We start from the raw sequence: 13,551 nt of genomic DNA, 5'->3' as shown, positions 1-13,551 counted from the left end.
GAGGGGGGCAGGGCTGGGTTTTCTTGCAGCATTCTCAGAAATATCTATAAATAGGCAAAACAGAAACTTGGCATTTAGTCTCCGCTACTTTCCCAAGTGGACTGCTGATTCTTACTCTTCACTCTGATTCTTCCAGGAGTTTGCACAGACAAATCTCCCACTGAAGCCAGCAAGGATTTTATCACAAAAGGTCCCGGTCCTCCACTGAGAACTAATGCCCCACCCAAACGCAGCTATAAGAACTCCTTGCACGATCCTCTTTGCAGCTTTGGAGCATAAGAAAAGGATGCAAACAGGTAAACAGCGACATAAGGCCAGGCAAAATGTATATTCATGATGATGCCTGACCTGGCAGAACGCATTACTGACCCCATGACAGTCAGTGACGACCTGTGACTGCATATCAAACATGACATATGGTGCCATTTCACATACACGTGACTGGGCACAGCACATGTCATTTCGGACACATCACCACTGTTTCTTGCAGAAGATGGGAATAAACGACTCACCCCAACAAACTTCCTGAGAAACTCCCTGGAGGATTCAATGTCTATATTGGAGAGCTCAATGTAGTCTCCCATCATGCCCTCTTCTGTGGCTGGCACCTCCCGGTAGAAGTGTTTGGCCCTGGCGTAGAACTGCATCTCCCCATTGATAACTTGACTTGTCAAAGCGTAAAGTTTCACTGCAAGCAGATAAATCACTGTTTTATTGTTAATGGCAGATATTCCTGGTTTAGTTCATTGCTCTGGAGGCTCAATGGCGAAGATCTAAAAACTTAAGCTGAGCCTTCAAATCACCAAACTTTTGTTTCTAAAGCAAAGGTGGAAGGAAAGGTGTTGGATTGAATTCTGCAAAAACTTGCAGGGACACAGCCCCCTTGGGTGAATTCAGTGCCTGCCAGGCTCAGACATTGTTTTTGTCATCACGTTTTCATATCAGTGAAAAATCATTTCAAGTTTGAAGTGAACATGCACACCAAAGAGAGCAAGAGGTTTGATTTGCTCCCAGGAAAGTTGTGGGCGGCAGGGCCATCATTTCCGCTCTCATAAACCCAACCGTTCTGCGGCTTTCCATATTTGCTTTCTAGCCTTCAACAGCTGCTCGGACAGTGTCCCAAGAAGTGAGTGGATGAAAAAGGTACTTGGCTCTGGTTTATTTTTAGTGACACTGTACAGTCCGTGGCACAGCAAGTAAGCTGAACTGAAGACCAGATGGTAGGCTCAGGCCTAAATGAGTATACAGGGAGGGAGACACTTTAGAAGAGACAGTCCTAAATTTTCATCTCATAGATCAAGGAGTGAGATAATCAGTGGGTGATATGCTGGAAAGTTCCCGTGGGCCAGAGGCTTGGATGTTTTTTTTCACTGCTGGTAATACACAGCAATCCTAAGTCTGAAGCTGTTTCAGTAAAACCGTGAGCTTTGCTGGGTAAAGGACTATTTCCCCCTATTGTTTAGAAAACTGAGGTCCCTCCTCCACATCCTGGGTTCTTCTACACGCGATGTGCATGGGCATATCAAAAGCAGTTACATTTTGCAGCTCAAAAGTTTGGACTGAGGCAGCCATAAACAGTTTGCTTGGGAACCAGCACCTCCTCATGCGCGCAGACAAGTGCCCAGGCGTTTTCCTGCGTGTACGACAGACCTTCTAACTAAAACACAACTACCAGCCTGTCTGCGAAAGCTATGCAACAAGGAGGGATGGAGTCACGCTGGGAACACATCTTTGCGAGCACCGCCTTGCAGCGTGAGGCCAGCTCTGCTGCAGATTCCCAGCACGCTCAAGGAACTGGAAGCGATCCAGCAGCAAACACCTTTTGGGTTAATAACAACACGGGGGAGCTCCCTGCTGGCTGCGTACGCGGAAGGACCAGGGAGCAGTGCGTCGCCACTGCATCTTTAAACTTGCACGGGAGCGCTGCCGGTCGCTGCTGGGAAGGGTCTGAACGGGCCGTGCCTTGCTTACACCGGCTGGGGAGCAGGAATTATGCCCTCCACGCAGAGGGTGAGAGCTAGGGCAGAGGCCCTGAATATAAGCCTGGAATGTATTTATTGAGGGCAAGCAAGCTCAGCAGGGAATGATAAGTGTGTGCCTGCCCATCCTCAGCAGGAGAATGACATTTTGGAAGCAAATGAGGGGGGGACAAAGGAAGTAGGATGGGGAATAATTACCACCAAGGACCACTCGGAACAGAATAGTGCTATTGGGTTACACATAAGCAGCATGCCCGGCATATCCTTCATCCAACAAAAGCAGCATTACCAGCCCCTCTTGTCATCACCTGCTTAAGTCAACTGCCGAACGGATACTATTAAAGCTTTAATCCATTACACATTTATGTTATGCCTGAGAAATTTATACCACAAGAAGCAATGAGCCCAGCAAGGGTCAAACCTGGGAGTTTTACACACTCCACTGATTATATTCATACTCAGAAGAAACCATTTAGCTGAAGAAATTAATACAAAGGGGGCAGCAGCCAGTCCCCACCACAGCTTAGCCAGGGTGGTTCCTGGGCCTGGGAAAAAGATTCCGTCAGTGGCTGTGATTCTTCCAGTAAACAATCTCCATCTTCCCCAGGGAGTGGCACCATCTTGTTTTCTCTGTGTCTCTTTTTGCTCCATTTCAGATGGCAGCCTGTCTGCTGAACAGAACTGAACCAGACCTCGGCTGGGCAAGGTCTTCCATATAAGTCTCCAGTGACGATTTCTAAGGCTTGCTTAATGGACCTGTCAAGGGACAGTGATTTATCCCAATCCGCTAGATTGAAGGGAGAGGCATTTACAGGCTGTCTGCACACCAGGACAGGGTGTTGCAGGCAGCTGGCAGCATGCACGACAAATATTCAGAGCCCTTCTCCTCCAAACATGAGCCTGACCCGAGGCAACACATGGGGATGATATGCTGTTCAGGATATCAGATCTGTAGTGCGTGCTCTCAGATTTCTCTCTCAGAACCAGTATCAGCCTTGCAGAAAGCCTGCTGGGACGTGCATGCGTACACCAGCTGACTGCAGCTCCTCCCAGGCCAGCTGGGGCCCCGGAGCCCTGCCTTACGTGCTGGCATCCAAAACCAGGTCTGGGCTTAGCATCCACAGGGTCTCCTCTACGCGTCAAACTTTGCAAAGATCTTTTTATTCAAGTCTCCCATGGGAGAGCAAGCCAGGAGAGCAGCTAACGAAAGGGTGACACTGTTACCAAAGTCTTCTCCTGTGGACCCAGGGGCTCACTCATGCAGTGTGCAATCTATAGAGGTGATTTCCACCTCTCGCTCCCTCAGTGTTAGTCCTCGCTCTCATGAATTTACAACACTGCTAACACTCCCAATGCGCAAACCGATTTTCCAGAAATAGCCAAAGAACCTCACCTCTGCTCTGCCTCGCAGCTCTGCCTGCCATGCAGGCTCCAGCATGGGGCCAGAGGGAGAGGGAGGTTTGCCAGCTTGCAGGAACCTACCCCAAAAGAGAAGCGCGTGGAGGCATACACACGTCCTTGGTGCAGTTAGTGTTGCAGCTCTGCTCTAGCGCGCCTCGCCCTCATCACAGGATCTTTCTAGCCAGAGGCATCTCCCTTTCCATGACTCACATGGGACTATCTATCTCACGCATCAGGAAATGAAATACTTGTGAGGTCAGTTATGGATACAGAGCCTGATTTTAATGAACTTTGGAAAGCAGGGCATTGGCAGGGTAGGATGATGAAGGCTGGAAGTCTCTCAGACATCGTGGGGGGTAGCTGTCTCTCACAGACAAGGTTTTCAGTGTTAAGGCAGGTAACTTTTAAGATTTAAGGTTGGAAATGTGTTTCTAGTCAAGTAAGAAGAAACTGTTTTTCATGGCACACTTGGTCTCTCAGCTGAATCTGCTGGCAAGTCCCCCAAGAGGAGATGGTTAAAACGAACACACTGCAAAAGCAGGCTGAGAACAGGACCTGGCTCCCCAAAGGTCACTCCACAGTCATGAGATGTTAGTAATTTTCATTGCACCACCGATGCAGAGTGGTGATGTACAGATGAATGTCAACCCCTGGACTAGCCAGGGAGTATCTACCTAAGCCCTTCTGCCCTGCAAAGTCCAAACCATTGTCTCTAATATTTTCTTATAGATCAGTTCAAAGTTTTGCTTCCCAGTGCATCTGAACTAATCTCTAGAGGAACGGACCACTTCAGACCGGGTGCAATCCCAACCTGCAGTTCTTGGTTGCAGGGTTTAGTCAGCTAAATTCCCCAGAAGAAGTAAATGTTGCAAGTAATTTTTTTGAAGTTTTTATTTGTGAACATTATTTTCTGACTCCAAATCCTTTCTGCAAGATATTGAATTAATTCCAGTTTGGCTTAACATTCCCTTTTAAACACAGCATCTGCTTTGTGCATCAGTTGAAAAATAGTTATCTGGGTGCGGGGTAGAATTCACCTCTCAACTATGGTCAAAAAAACATTTAAATTCTGTTTTACACAGGATGAACATCAGCCCACCACCAAAGCAGATTTTGCTGACAGACACGTGCCTCACACACGGGAATATTTGTCTCTGTGGACTGATTATCCAAGTTTTCCACTGCAGATCTCACCTCACTAGCATTGCGTCCCACAGTCCATGTAAACACGCATAATTTCCAGCATCTGAATAGCTCCACTAAAGTCCACACACATTTAAGTACATTGTTGGATCGGGGCCTAAAGTTACTCATGTCTTTTATTTATAAATGTTACCCTGGTCTGTAAAACTGACATGTTTCTCTTAACAGGCTGTGATACCAGATATACTCAGCTCGTAAGTAAACATGCCTGAAAGTGCTCCACCACTGAACCCAGCAATGAAATGGGGGGAGCCTGGAGTCAGCATAGATTGAAAGAAGCTTACTGGCGTGGGCAGCACAGCAAGCTTCAGTGTGAGGCTTGATTTCAGTGTTCTTGTTCATGTTTGGTTAAGCACATGCTTAACTACCCTGATAGGTCACAGTCTTGGTGCTGCTTTAATCATTCAATACTGTTTACACTGATACCTGGATCTAGTCTGGAAGCTTCAGAAATTCAGTTCAGTTCTGCTCTGTTCCACTCCGGACCGACCTGGAAAATGTCATTCTGCAGAGATGTTCAGACCGGCCACAATCTGTCCTCTCCATCACAGAGACCAGTGGATCACTGGGTAATCCAAGCTGGAAGGCACCTAAAAGAGGTTTCTAGTCCAAACTTCTGTTCAAAGCAGGGACAGACATGAGGTCAGATGAGGTTCATAAGGACTGTATTCAATTCTTTATTCAGTGATGGAGAATTGTACGACCTCCCTAGGCAACTTGTTCCAATGCCTGACTGCTCTCATGGGCAGAGTTTTTCCTTATAGCCAATCTGAACTTCTTTTGTTTCCATTTACGGCCACTGTCTCTTGTCCTCCTGCCTCACACCACTGTGCAGAGCTCAGCTCCATCTTCTTCATGACCTTTTTGTAGGTATTGGCAGGCTGATATTTGGTCTCCTTGAAGCTGCTTTTAATGGCTGAACACGCCCCAGTCCCTTGTCCCTCTTCTTATGGCACATGCTCCAGTTGCCTCACCACTTTGGAGACATAGGGGATAATCACTTCCCTTGATTAACCAACTCCTAATACGCTTTGCCAATACAGCCCAGGATACTGTTGGCCACCTTTGCTGCCAGGACACACTGCTGGTTCATGTGCAGTTGCTGTCTACCAAACCCCTATCTGCAGGGCTGCCCCCTGGCCAGCCACTGCCCAGCCCGTGGTGGTGTTGCCAAAGGATCTTCCTTTCCAGGTAGAGGACTTGGCACTTGCCTTTGAATTTCAGTGAATTTGAATTTCACTAGGTTGTCACTGTCTCTTTCCTCCAGACTATTCAGGTGCCTCTGGATGGCAGTCCTCACCTAGAACTTGTGGACAAGACCAACCAGTTGGCTGCAATCAGCAAATGAGATGAGAAAGCAGTCCTTCATCTCCTCCAGGTTATTGACAAAGGTGTTAAACAGGATAGGGCCCAGGACAGACCCTTGTGGATTTGATCACAACTTTCTAAGCCCAATCACTCAAGCCCTTTTTACCCATCTGATTGTCCACCAGCCAGACCATGACATCCCAGCGTGGTGTGAGGTTTTGCGGATGCGTATTTACAGCGCACGAGCTACCCCACAGTACCTGTCCTTATGCACACTTTTACATCATGTAACCATGGAGTAACAAGACATCCTGTGTGTTCACATGAAGGCAGGACTCACAGTACCTTTTCCATGGAGAAAAGTTGATTTGGATAGGCTGGCAATGAGCTCGTAAGCTCTTTAGTGAAGTTTTAATGATTCAGGTCATGAAGAGCCTGGCAGAGGGGATGTTTAGTCTGATTGATAGGAACATTTTACAAAGCTTGTTGGCTGAGAATGGAAATTCAAATAAAATTCAGACAAGAAATAAAATCCAGTTTTACAAGAGTGAAGTAACTAGCCTTGAGGACAGCTTAATGACTGACGGATTCTTAGTCAGTTGCAGCCCTTAAACGAAGGTAATTTTGTCTTCATAAATATATGCTGTGACCCAGCCATAAGTTACAGGCATGATGCAGGAACTTTTACACATTCATAATGGCCCCTTCTAGCCTTAAAATGATCTATTAGTACTTACACTAATTTTCCTACAGTTATACTGTAGGAAATCTTGCTTGGTTTCTAATATGTTGTGTTTATATTAAAAAAAAAAGAAAGAATAACATTTTCTTAGACATCTTGAGACTCCATTGACATATAATTGATTTTCTTTCCTTTCCTCTCCATCATTCACAGCTACCTACCACTAGGTACAGGAGTGTTTATCTTCCATGTTTCATTTTAAATAGCTGCAGATATTTCTGCATTTGAAAAGCCAGATCAGGATACTAAGAAGACATGGAAATGCTTTTTGTCTTTGCAGGTCTCATGGATTCTACCATCCTGAGCAGACTTCTCACAGGGGTCTGTATAGTTTCATGCAATCAGATAGGATAATGCCCTCACCTAAATGGATCATTCAGTTATGAAGGAGCCCTCAAGGATTCATTGTGAAGAGTAGCTGCATTGCACAGACAATTCCTTTTCATCTTAAATTCCTACAGCTCTAACTGTGAGTGGAAGCTGGATAATCCTGCTTAAAAATGACACACTAAACTAATACAGATTCAGGTCAAATCTACTTTTTGGTGATATTGTCTGGAGGAAATTTTGTTTTTTGCTTAGGCTCAAATTTTCATACAAAATGGATATTCATTTTCTGCATCTAAAAAAAAATATCTTGGCATCCTGTACCAGAGGCTTTCACTGAAATTTGTCTATAAACAAACATTTTGGAAGCATTTTCCTCTCAGATAACAACCACTAGGTCAGACAGCCTGCTGCACAGATTGGGACTACAGACTCCAAAAAAAATTTTAAAAGTCATTGCCTTTCAAGCACTTATCCAAGCGAATATAAATGACAAGGCTAAGGACACACTGAATGACAACAAAACAGGTATCAGGCAACAGGAAGTATGGCCTGTCAGCTCTGGGAGTTTTGCATTTGTCCTTCCAAGTTCCAAACAGGTCAACGCATGCTTTGTTTAGAGAGTGACAAAAAAAGGAATCATCAGCTAGAAATCAAACTTCCTTCCACTCTTGTGGTCATTCCCTTGCTCCCGTCTAACAATCCGAGCAGTATTTAGGTAAAACAACAGGGTACTGAATTAGAGGGAGTTGAGGGGGAGGGTACCGAATGGTTTAGTCAGCACTGAGTGTCTCTATCCGGGCTTCTCAAAGCTACTGCTTACTGTCATTAATGTGCCTGCACTCTGCCATCCAACAGGACGCATCTCTCCAGAGCACGGTCACACATGCACACAGATGCTCCTGCCCACCAGCTACTCACCCAGGGGAAGCTTTTCCAGCAGATAAAGGTAACTCTGAAAGAAGTCATTTCGGATCGCCGTATGCAGGACAAAGGACATGCTGTGCCGACAGAGTTCTTCATCTGTCTTGTCCCAGCGCGACTTAAAGGCCAAGTGTGCTGCTTTATACGCCATGGTGAGGATGTTTTTTCACGAGGGTGGGCAGTTGCTATGGCTGGTGCTCTCTGGAGGACCTGTCCTTCCAAAGAGGCAGAGGCAGTGTCATTTAAATCGTGGCAATGTGCTGTCATTCTATATTGGGGTGTGTTCCTAGAGCAGTGCAGGGGGTGGAGGCAGGCAAGAGGGGAGTGAGAAATGCTGGCTGTTGGCACTGGCTCAGAGTCATCTCTGGAGTGTCGCCCTCTGAAACGAGCAGGTGCTGGAAAGTGATAAAAACCTCAACCAGGAAATTGCTTAGCCAGGGTAAAAGTATATCTACTCCAAAAAAGAGTGGCTTTAATTCAACTACACTTTTTCTAATCTATTCAGCCTTCTCTTCAAAGGAACTCAGATATTACCCAGTATCTCCCATCTCCCTCTTTGTATCTCTCCGTGAGATTTTTGTTTCTCTGTCTCTCATTATTTGTTTTGCAGTCTGGGGCACCCATGAGCAAGGCCAGAGGACAGAACATGGACATGCCTCTACACCAACTGTTTGTCCTAATAAACTGTGACTATATCAAGCAAAGAGAAAGCCACAGATTCAACTTCTTGCTTTGCCACTGTGTACGGCAGGGCAAGTCACTCTCTGTGTACTACAATCTGCCAGGGTTCACTTAATCTGTTTAAACGGTACAGATTATATCATCATCAGAGGCTAGCTGGAAGAAATTGCTGTCTGGGAACACAGGAATGGTAAAGCCAGGGAAGCTTTTTGCTTTAGCTAACAAAATACACAGAAGAACAACAGGAGAAAAAGTGCCCATTAATAAACTTAGACAAATATATTGGCTGGAAAAGAGAAGGAGGTTCAGGTCACTACAGCAGGCAAAACTCTAGAAGAGGGGCAGTAGGGTGAGAAGCTGAAGTGTTTTCCAAGATAGAACACGCCAGGCTGCTGCAAGGTGCTGTATATCATAAGTATGTTCCTTCCCAGAGGAGAGTCAGGCCCTCGCAGGACAAAGAGAGATAGGTACTGCTTCAAATCCTTCTTTGCCCCTTGGCTACAGATGATGCTAAGCAACATTCAGCAATGCATCAATTAAAGCGTGTTTTCCAAACATGACTAGCTTCCTCAAAGCAGTCAATTACTGTATGGCAGCTTTGATATTACTTAGTATTTAGGGGCAAAACCATCCCTGGGCATTAATGCCTCTCTTGTTTCCCCAGCTACCATCCTGTACTACTCATTCTCACCTAACCGCATTGGCACACTGCTCCCCTGGTTGTTCCAGTCTACATGGTCGTGCAAATGTGTTGGTGAACAGATCAGTCAATAAATCTCACTCAGAAAAAATATACTGGTTTTCCTTTGAAGTGGGATCGGTTCCCCAAGCCAAGCCCACAGCTGACACAAGGGAATTTGTCATGTGCTATGGTACAGGGTGGGGGTGTGGGGGTGGAGCAGCCACCTGGAGTGGTGGTGTGAAGGAAGCAGCCATACAGCCACAACACATGGCGCAGGTCTTAGGGTACGGGGGGGGGGGGGGGGGGTGGAGCAGCCACCGGGAGTGGTGGTGTGAAGAAAGCAGCCATACAGCCACAACACATGGAGGCCCTACCAATAACGCAGACCTCCTCCCGGTGTCCTGTCTGAGGGGTATGCTGGAGGGGGTTCCACGACAGCCAAAGGTAATCTGGAAGGTACATTTTTACGCTCCCATCCCTCCCATTGTTGGGGTCTCTGCTGAGCCATCTCAGCTTGCTACATCAGTTGGCTTTTTCTGTCTGGTCAGTACTGAACCAGTTGCCAGAGAAGTGCAAGAAGGGAGGCAGAAATGTGCAGCTGAGGATGGGGTGGTGAGAGTGAGATCACAGCAGTGGTTAAATCAGCTCTAGTGCCACTGCACCAAAGTCTGAGCCCTTCCTTGAAGAGAGGGCAATGTTCTTCACTCAGCCTTAGAAGTTTCAGCCATCCCTTGAAATAACTCAGTCTAAAATATCTTGATGTATTTCTTTATGTATCTGTCAGAGAAACACCAAGCTCACTCCCACTCATTTTGAAATACCTGGGCCAGGACACAATCTTGGTGTACGTCCTCCTTTTTTTACAAATCTGGCCCTTTCTCTTTGCTTATCTGTTTTCAGCCACTTGCCAGTTAGTGCGCCAGGAACACGAGTCAAGGCAGCATGTTAATGCTTTGGAAAGACGTTGCACAGGCTCACTTTGTCACCAACAGAAGACACTCGTAGGAACTCAGAGCCCACCTGTTCCACATTTGACAACACACTTCACATTGGCAATGCCAATTGTACAGCAAAGTGACCCCTCTGCTTAGACAGAGCAGTGACTCCAGGCATGAAACCCAAGCCGTGACATGTCCTAGTGGAGTCAAACACTGGGACAGCACCGGGGAGGGTGCTGGGAACGCAGTCCCAGGGCTCCCCATAGCTTTGACACTCATGAGGTCCACAAGGGCCTGGGCTTTTATGTTCCCTAAGAGGATCTGAAGTGCAAAGGCAGAAAAGGGCACTGTTTCTCCAGCCTTCTGTGCACAAGTGGGGCTTAACTCTCTCTTTGGAGCAGCGCATTTGGGTTCCCCGGTGTCTATACAGTGCCCCAACGACACTGAGTCCAGTGAAGCTCTCTTGATTTACACTCTCTGAGAGTCTGGCGAATTACGACAGTGAACACATACACATGAGAAACAGGGCGTATTTCAGAGTCACTCCCTACCATTTTTGCCCTGCTAGTGATCTTCTCACAACGTACTCCTAGCCCACTTTTCCTTAGGAAAAAAGATACATGCAAATATGTATGTCTCTGTCTATGACTTTTACTGCCTCATCACTAATCAGCATTTAAACCTATCTATCTATCTCAAACAAATCCCAGAACTATCTCAAAGCTTGCAATAAAACAGTACATGGGGTACAAAGACAGCTCTCACCCTGGGGCCAGTCAACGAAGTGAGTTTTGCTCTTCTGAAACATCATAAAACCTATAAGGAGGGATGGGTACATCTGCACCTCTTTCTCCGAGGTACCATTCTCACCCATCTGACACAAAAGTGTCAGAAGCAACAGTCCACAGGATCGGTTTTTCAGGGTGAATTCAGGGTGAATCACTCTTTCTGATAAATTAGCGGTGGGTTTGACTCACAGTAGTCCCAGCCCACCCAAAAAGAGTTGAAGATCTACAGAAGGCTACATAAGCACTAACTCTATTTATTCTATTTGCATGTGATCAAGATTGAGTCCCTATTCCAAACAGCTCTATAATCTAAGAGTTACTGTGACACACGCTCAGTCCTCAGATACTAGTGCAGCTAAGTAGCTGAATCACAACAGCATCAAGCCTTTTAAGGCACTTTCAAGGCACTTCCTATTGCCATCAAAGGTGAGGCAGAAACATAGATCTGTGCACAGAAGTGCCTGAAAAAGGCCATAGAAATAGCAAGTTTTTTCAAAAAGTGGATGTTATATTCTGTGCCTATTTGTCAACAGCAGCATCTTAATATCTTCTGCTAAGAACAACTCACAACTGCTTCATGCTGTCTCCTAACCCTGTTCTTGGTCTACCCAGAAGCTGCAAACACCTCAAGCACTATTATATACCCTACGTTTCCATCAACAAGAAGCGTGGGGCTTGAGTACAGGCACAATGGCACTCATGCTACTTGTCGGACCACTGCTGAAAAGTGAGTAAACCCACATGTCAACTTCAGTTCCCTTTCCCGGATGGCCAATTCACTCTTCCTGAAGCTGAAGCCAGCCAGCTACCTTTTTTGTTGTTAGTAGGGACACTGGAGAATCTGTGTCAGGATCTGAATCTGGATAAACTGAAGCCCTACACTAAAATAAATGTAGACAGAGCCATAATGGATGACAGTCATTGCCTCAAACAGCTTCTGGTCTAAAATAGGAATGTGTTTGTATTTATGCGGGTAAACAAACAGTTCCTCCATGTGTCTTCTTCCTCCTCCCCATGAGATCAGGCAGTTCTCAGACATCGGGTTGATAGAGATTAAAATGAAGAGCGGCTGCCTGTTAAAATACCTGCAGCTGATCTCTGCCTGAGGGAACAGGTTTAAAATAAGGTATCAGTTGGCTTCTGATGAGTCACTGCAAGATCCAAGGCAGATCTGTTCGCTGGAGCATGAAGGTATTTAAAGAGAAGGTGGACTTACTTCTCTATAGCGGGTAACTAACTATGTGTCTCCGCAGATCTGAGCTGTAGATGCTACTTCTGAAACACATCAGCTGCACAGAAGATAAAAAGAAATACACGTGCACTAGCTCCGTATCATGAAGGCCACAAAAGGTCAATTTTGCCTTTAAATTACCGTATTCTGCTTACAAAGCACCTAGTATGCAATCTGATTTCCACACAGAGAGATGTCAGGATTGCTGAAAGATGTCTCTTCATCTTAGAAAGGCTTCTATATTAACTCTTCTTCCTCACACTCATGCCTGGCATATGCTGTCAGGAATAGATGCGGTTAAAGCAAGTAATTTTGGGTTTATCTTCAACAACAAGTTTTTAAAAGTTCTTGAAAACCACAGGATCATGTTGATGGAAGAGGCACAGGCAGAGAGAGAAGGCAGTTACAAAGGCAGTGAAGAACGGCTGCAGGTAGGATGGCAGGTGGTAAACTTCACAACCGGCTTTGCTGCAGCCACAAAGCAACCGCCTGTATTGTTCTGACTGCAGCTTCAGTGGCTTGTTCAGAGCAACAGTGTAGACCAGTGTCTGGGTGTCAAGCTGGGAAATAGTAATATGACAATGGATGCACTAGTTATCTGAGATGATGAGGTCAAGAACTCCTAGTCACACTCCTCACCCACCTCGCTCATGGGTCCAATTAGGCTCAGCAGTCCGCAGAAATACTACTGTGAGAATAACTTGGGTTTGAGTCAAGTGGAATTGAGAAAAAATAATGTTTTGGGTTGATGAGAAACTCAAATATTTCTCTTTTCTCAACTGACAAAAAATTCCTGTATCGGGCCAAACAAAATATCTTGTTTTGTTTGCAGGGCTATTTCCCTTCTTCCAGCCCTTTATTTGTTTATTTGTAATTAAATTTAGGTAAATATGTTACTAGCATATCATTTCCAAGTACAAACATTATTAATAATGTTGTTGTCACCAGCAGACTAGTCAGTCTTGCAAAATCAGTCTGTGGCAAAAGGATCCAAGGAAATGCAGAGCAAAACGGGTCCTTGGGCAAAGACCTAACCTGGGGGTAGGACTTCTGGTCTCTCAGGAGAAACTCTGGCTTTGAACCACAGTTCCAAAGCTGAGTTCACTGCCTGTAGGTCAGGGTGACTCACGCCCTTCAGGGCATATCCTGCACGATTCCCTTGCGCTTTCACGGGTGCAGTCACAGCAGCAATCTGTTATCATTTACACAATCAGAATTCAGCAATCTGGAATACCATCTAAAGCAACACAACCCAGCATGAGAGCCCTATGGGTAAATACTTTACGATTCACGTAAATGAAACACTGCCTGTAGGTCAGGGTGACTCACGCCCTTCAGGGCATATCC

At 45.8% G+C, this 13,551-nt stretch overlaps 1 protein-coding gene across 1 annotated transcript in view; it reads right to left on the bottom strand.

Moving 5' to 3' along the window:
* The window catches only part of METTL11B (methyltransferase like 11B), a 16,636-nt gene extending 8,510 nt beyond the window's left edge, over positions 1 to 8,126 (bottom strand). The window contains exons 1-2 of the mRNA XM_010133537.1: positions 7,882 to 8,126; positions 513 to 688 (exon numbers count right to left, since the gene is read on the bottom strand). Of these exons, the coding sequence (XP_010131839.1) occupies positions 513 to 688; positions 7,882 to 8,035 (330 nt within the window). The 5' untranslated portion in view covers positions 8,036 to 8,126. The remainder of the gene's footprint in view (positions 1 to 512; positions 689 to 7,881) is intronic.
* Positions 8,127 to 13,551: the final 5,425 nt, after the last annotated feature.

Source organism: Buceros rhinoceros, unplaced genomic scaffold (genome assembly GCF_000710305.1).
Source record: "Buceros rhinoceros silvestris isolate BGI_N320 unplaced genomic scaffold, ASM71030v1 scaffold25553, whole genome shotgun sequence".
NCBI classification, from domain to species: domain Eukaryota; kingdom Metazoa; phylum Chordata; class Aves; order Bucerotiformes; family Bucerotidae; genus Buceros; species Buceros rhinoceros.
This window is presented reverse-complemented; position numbering and strand designations above follow the sequence as displayed.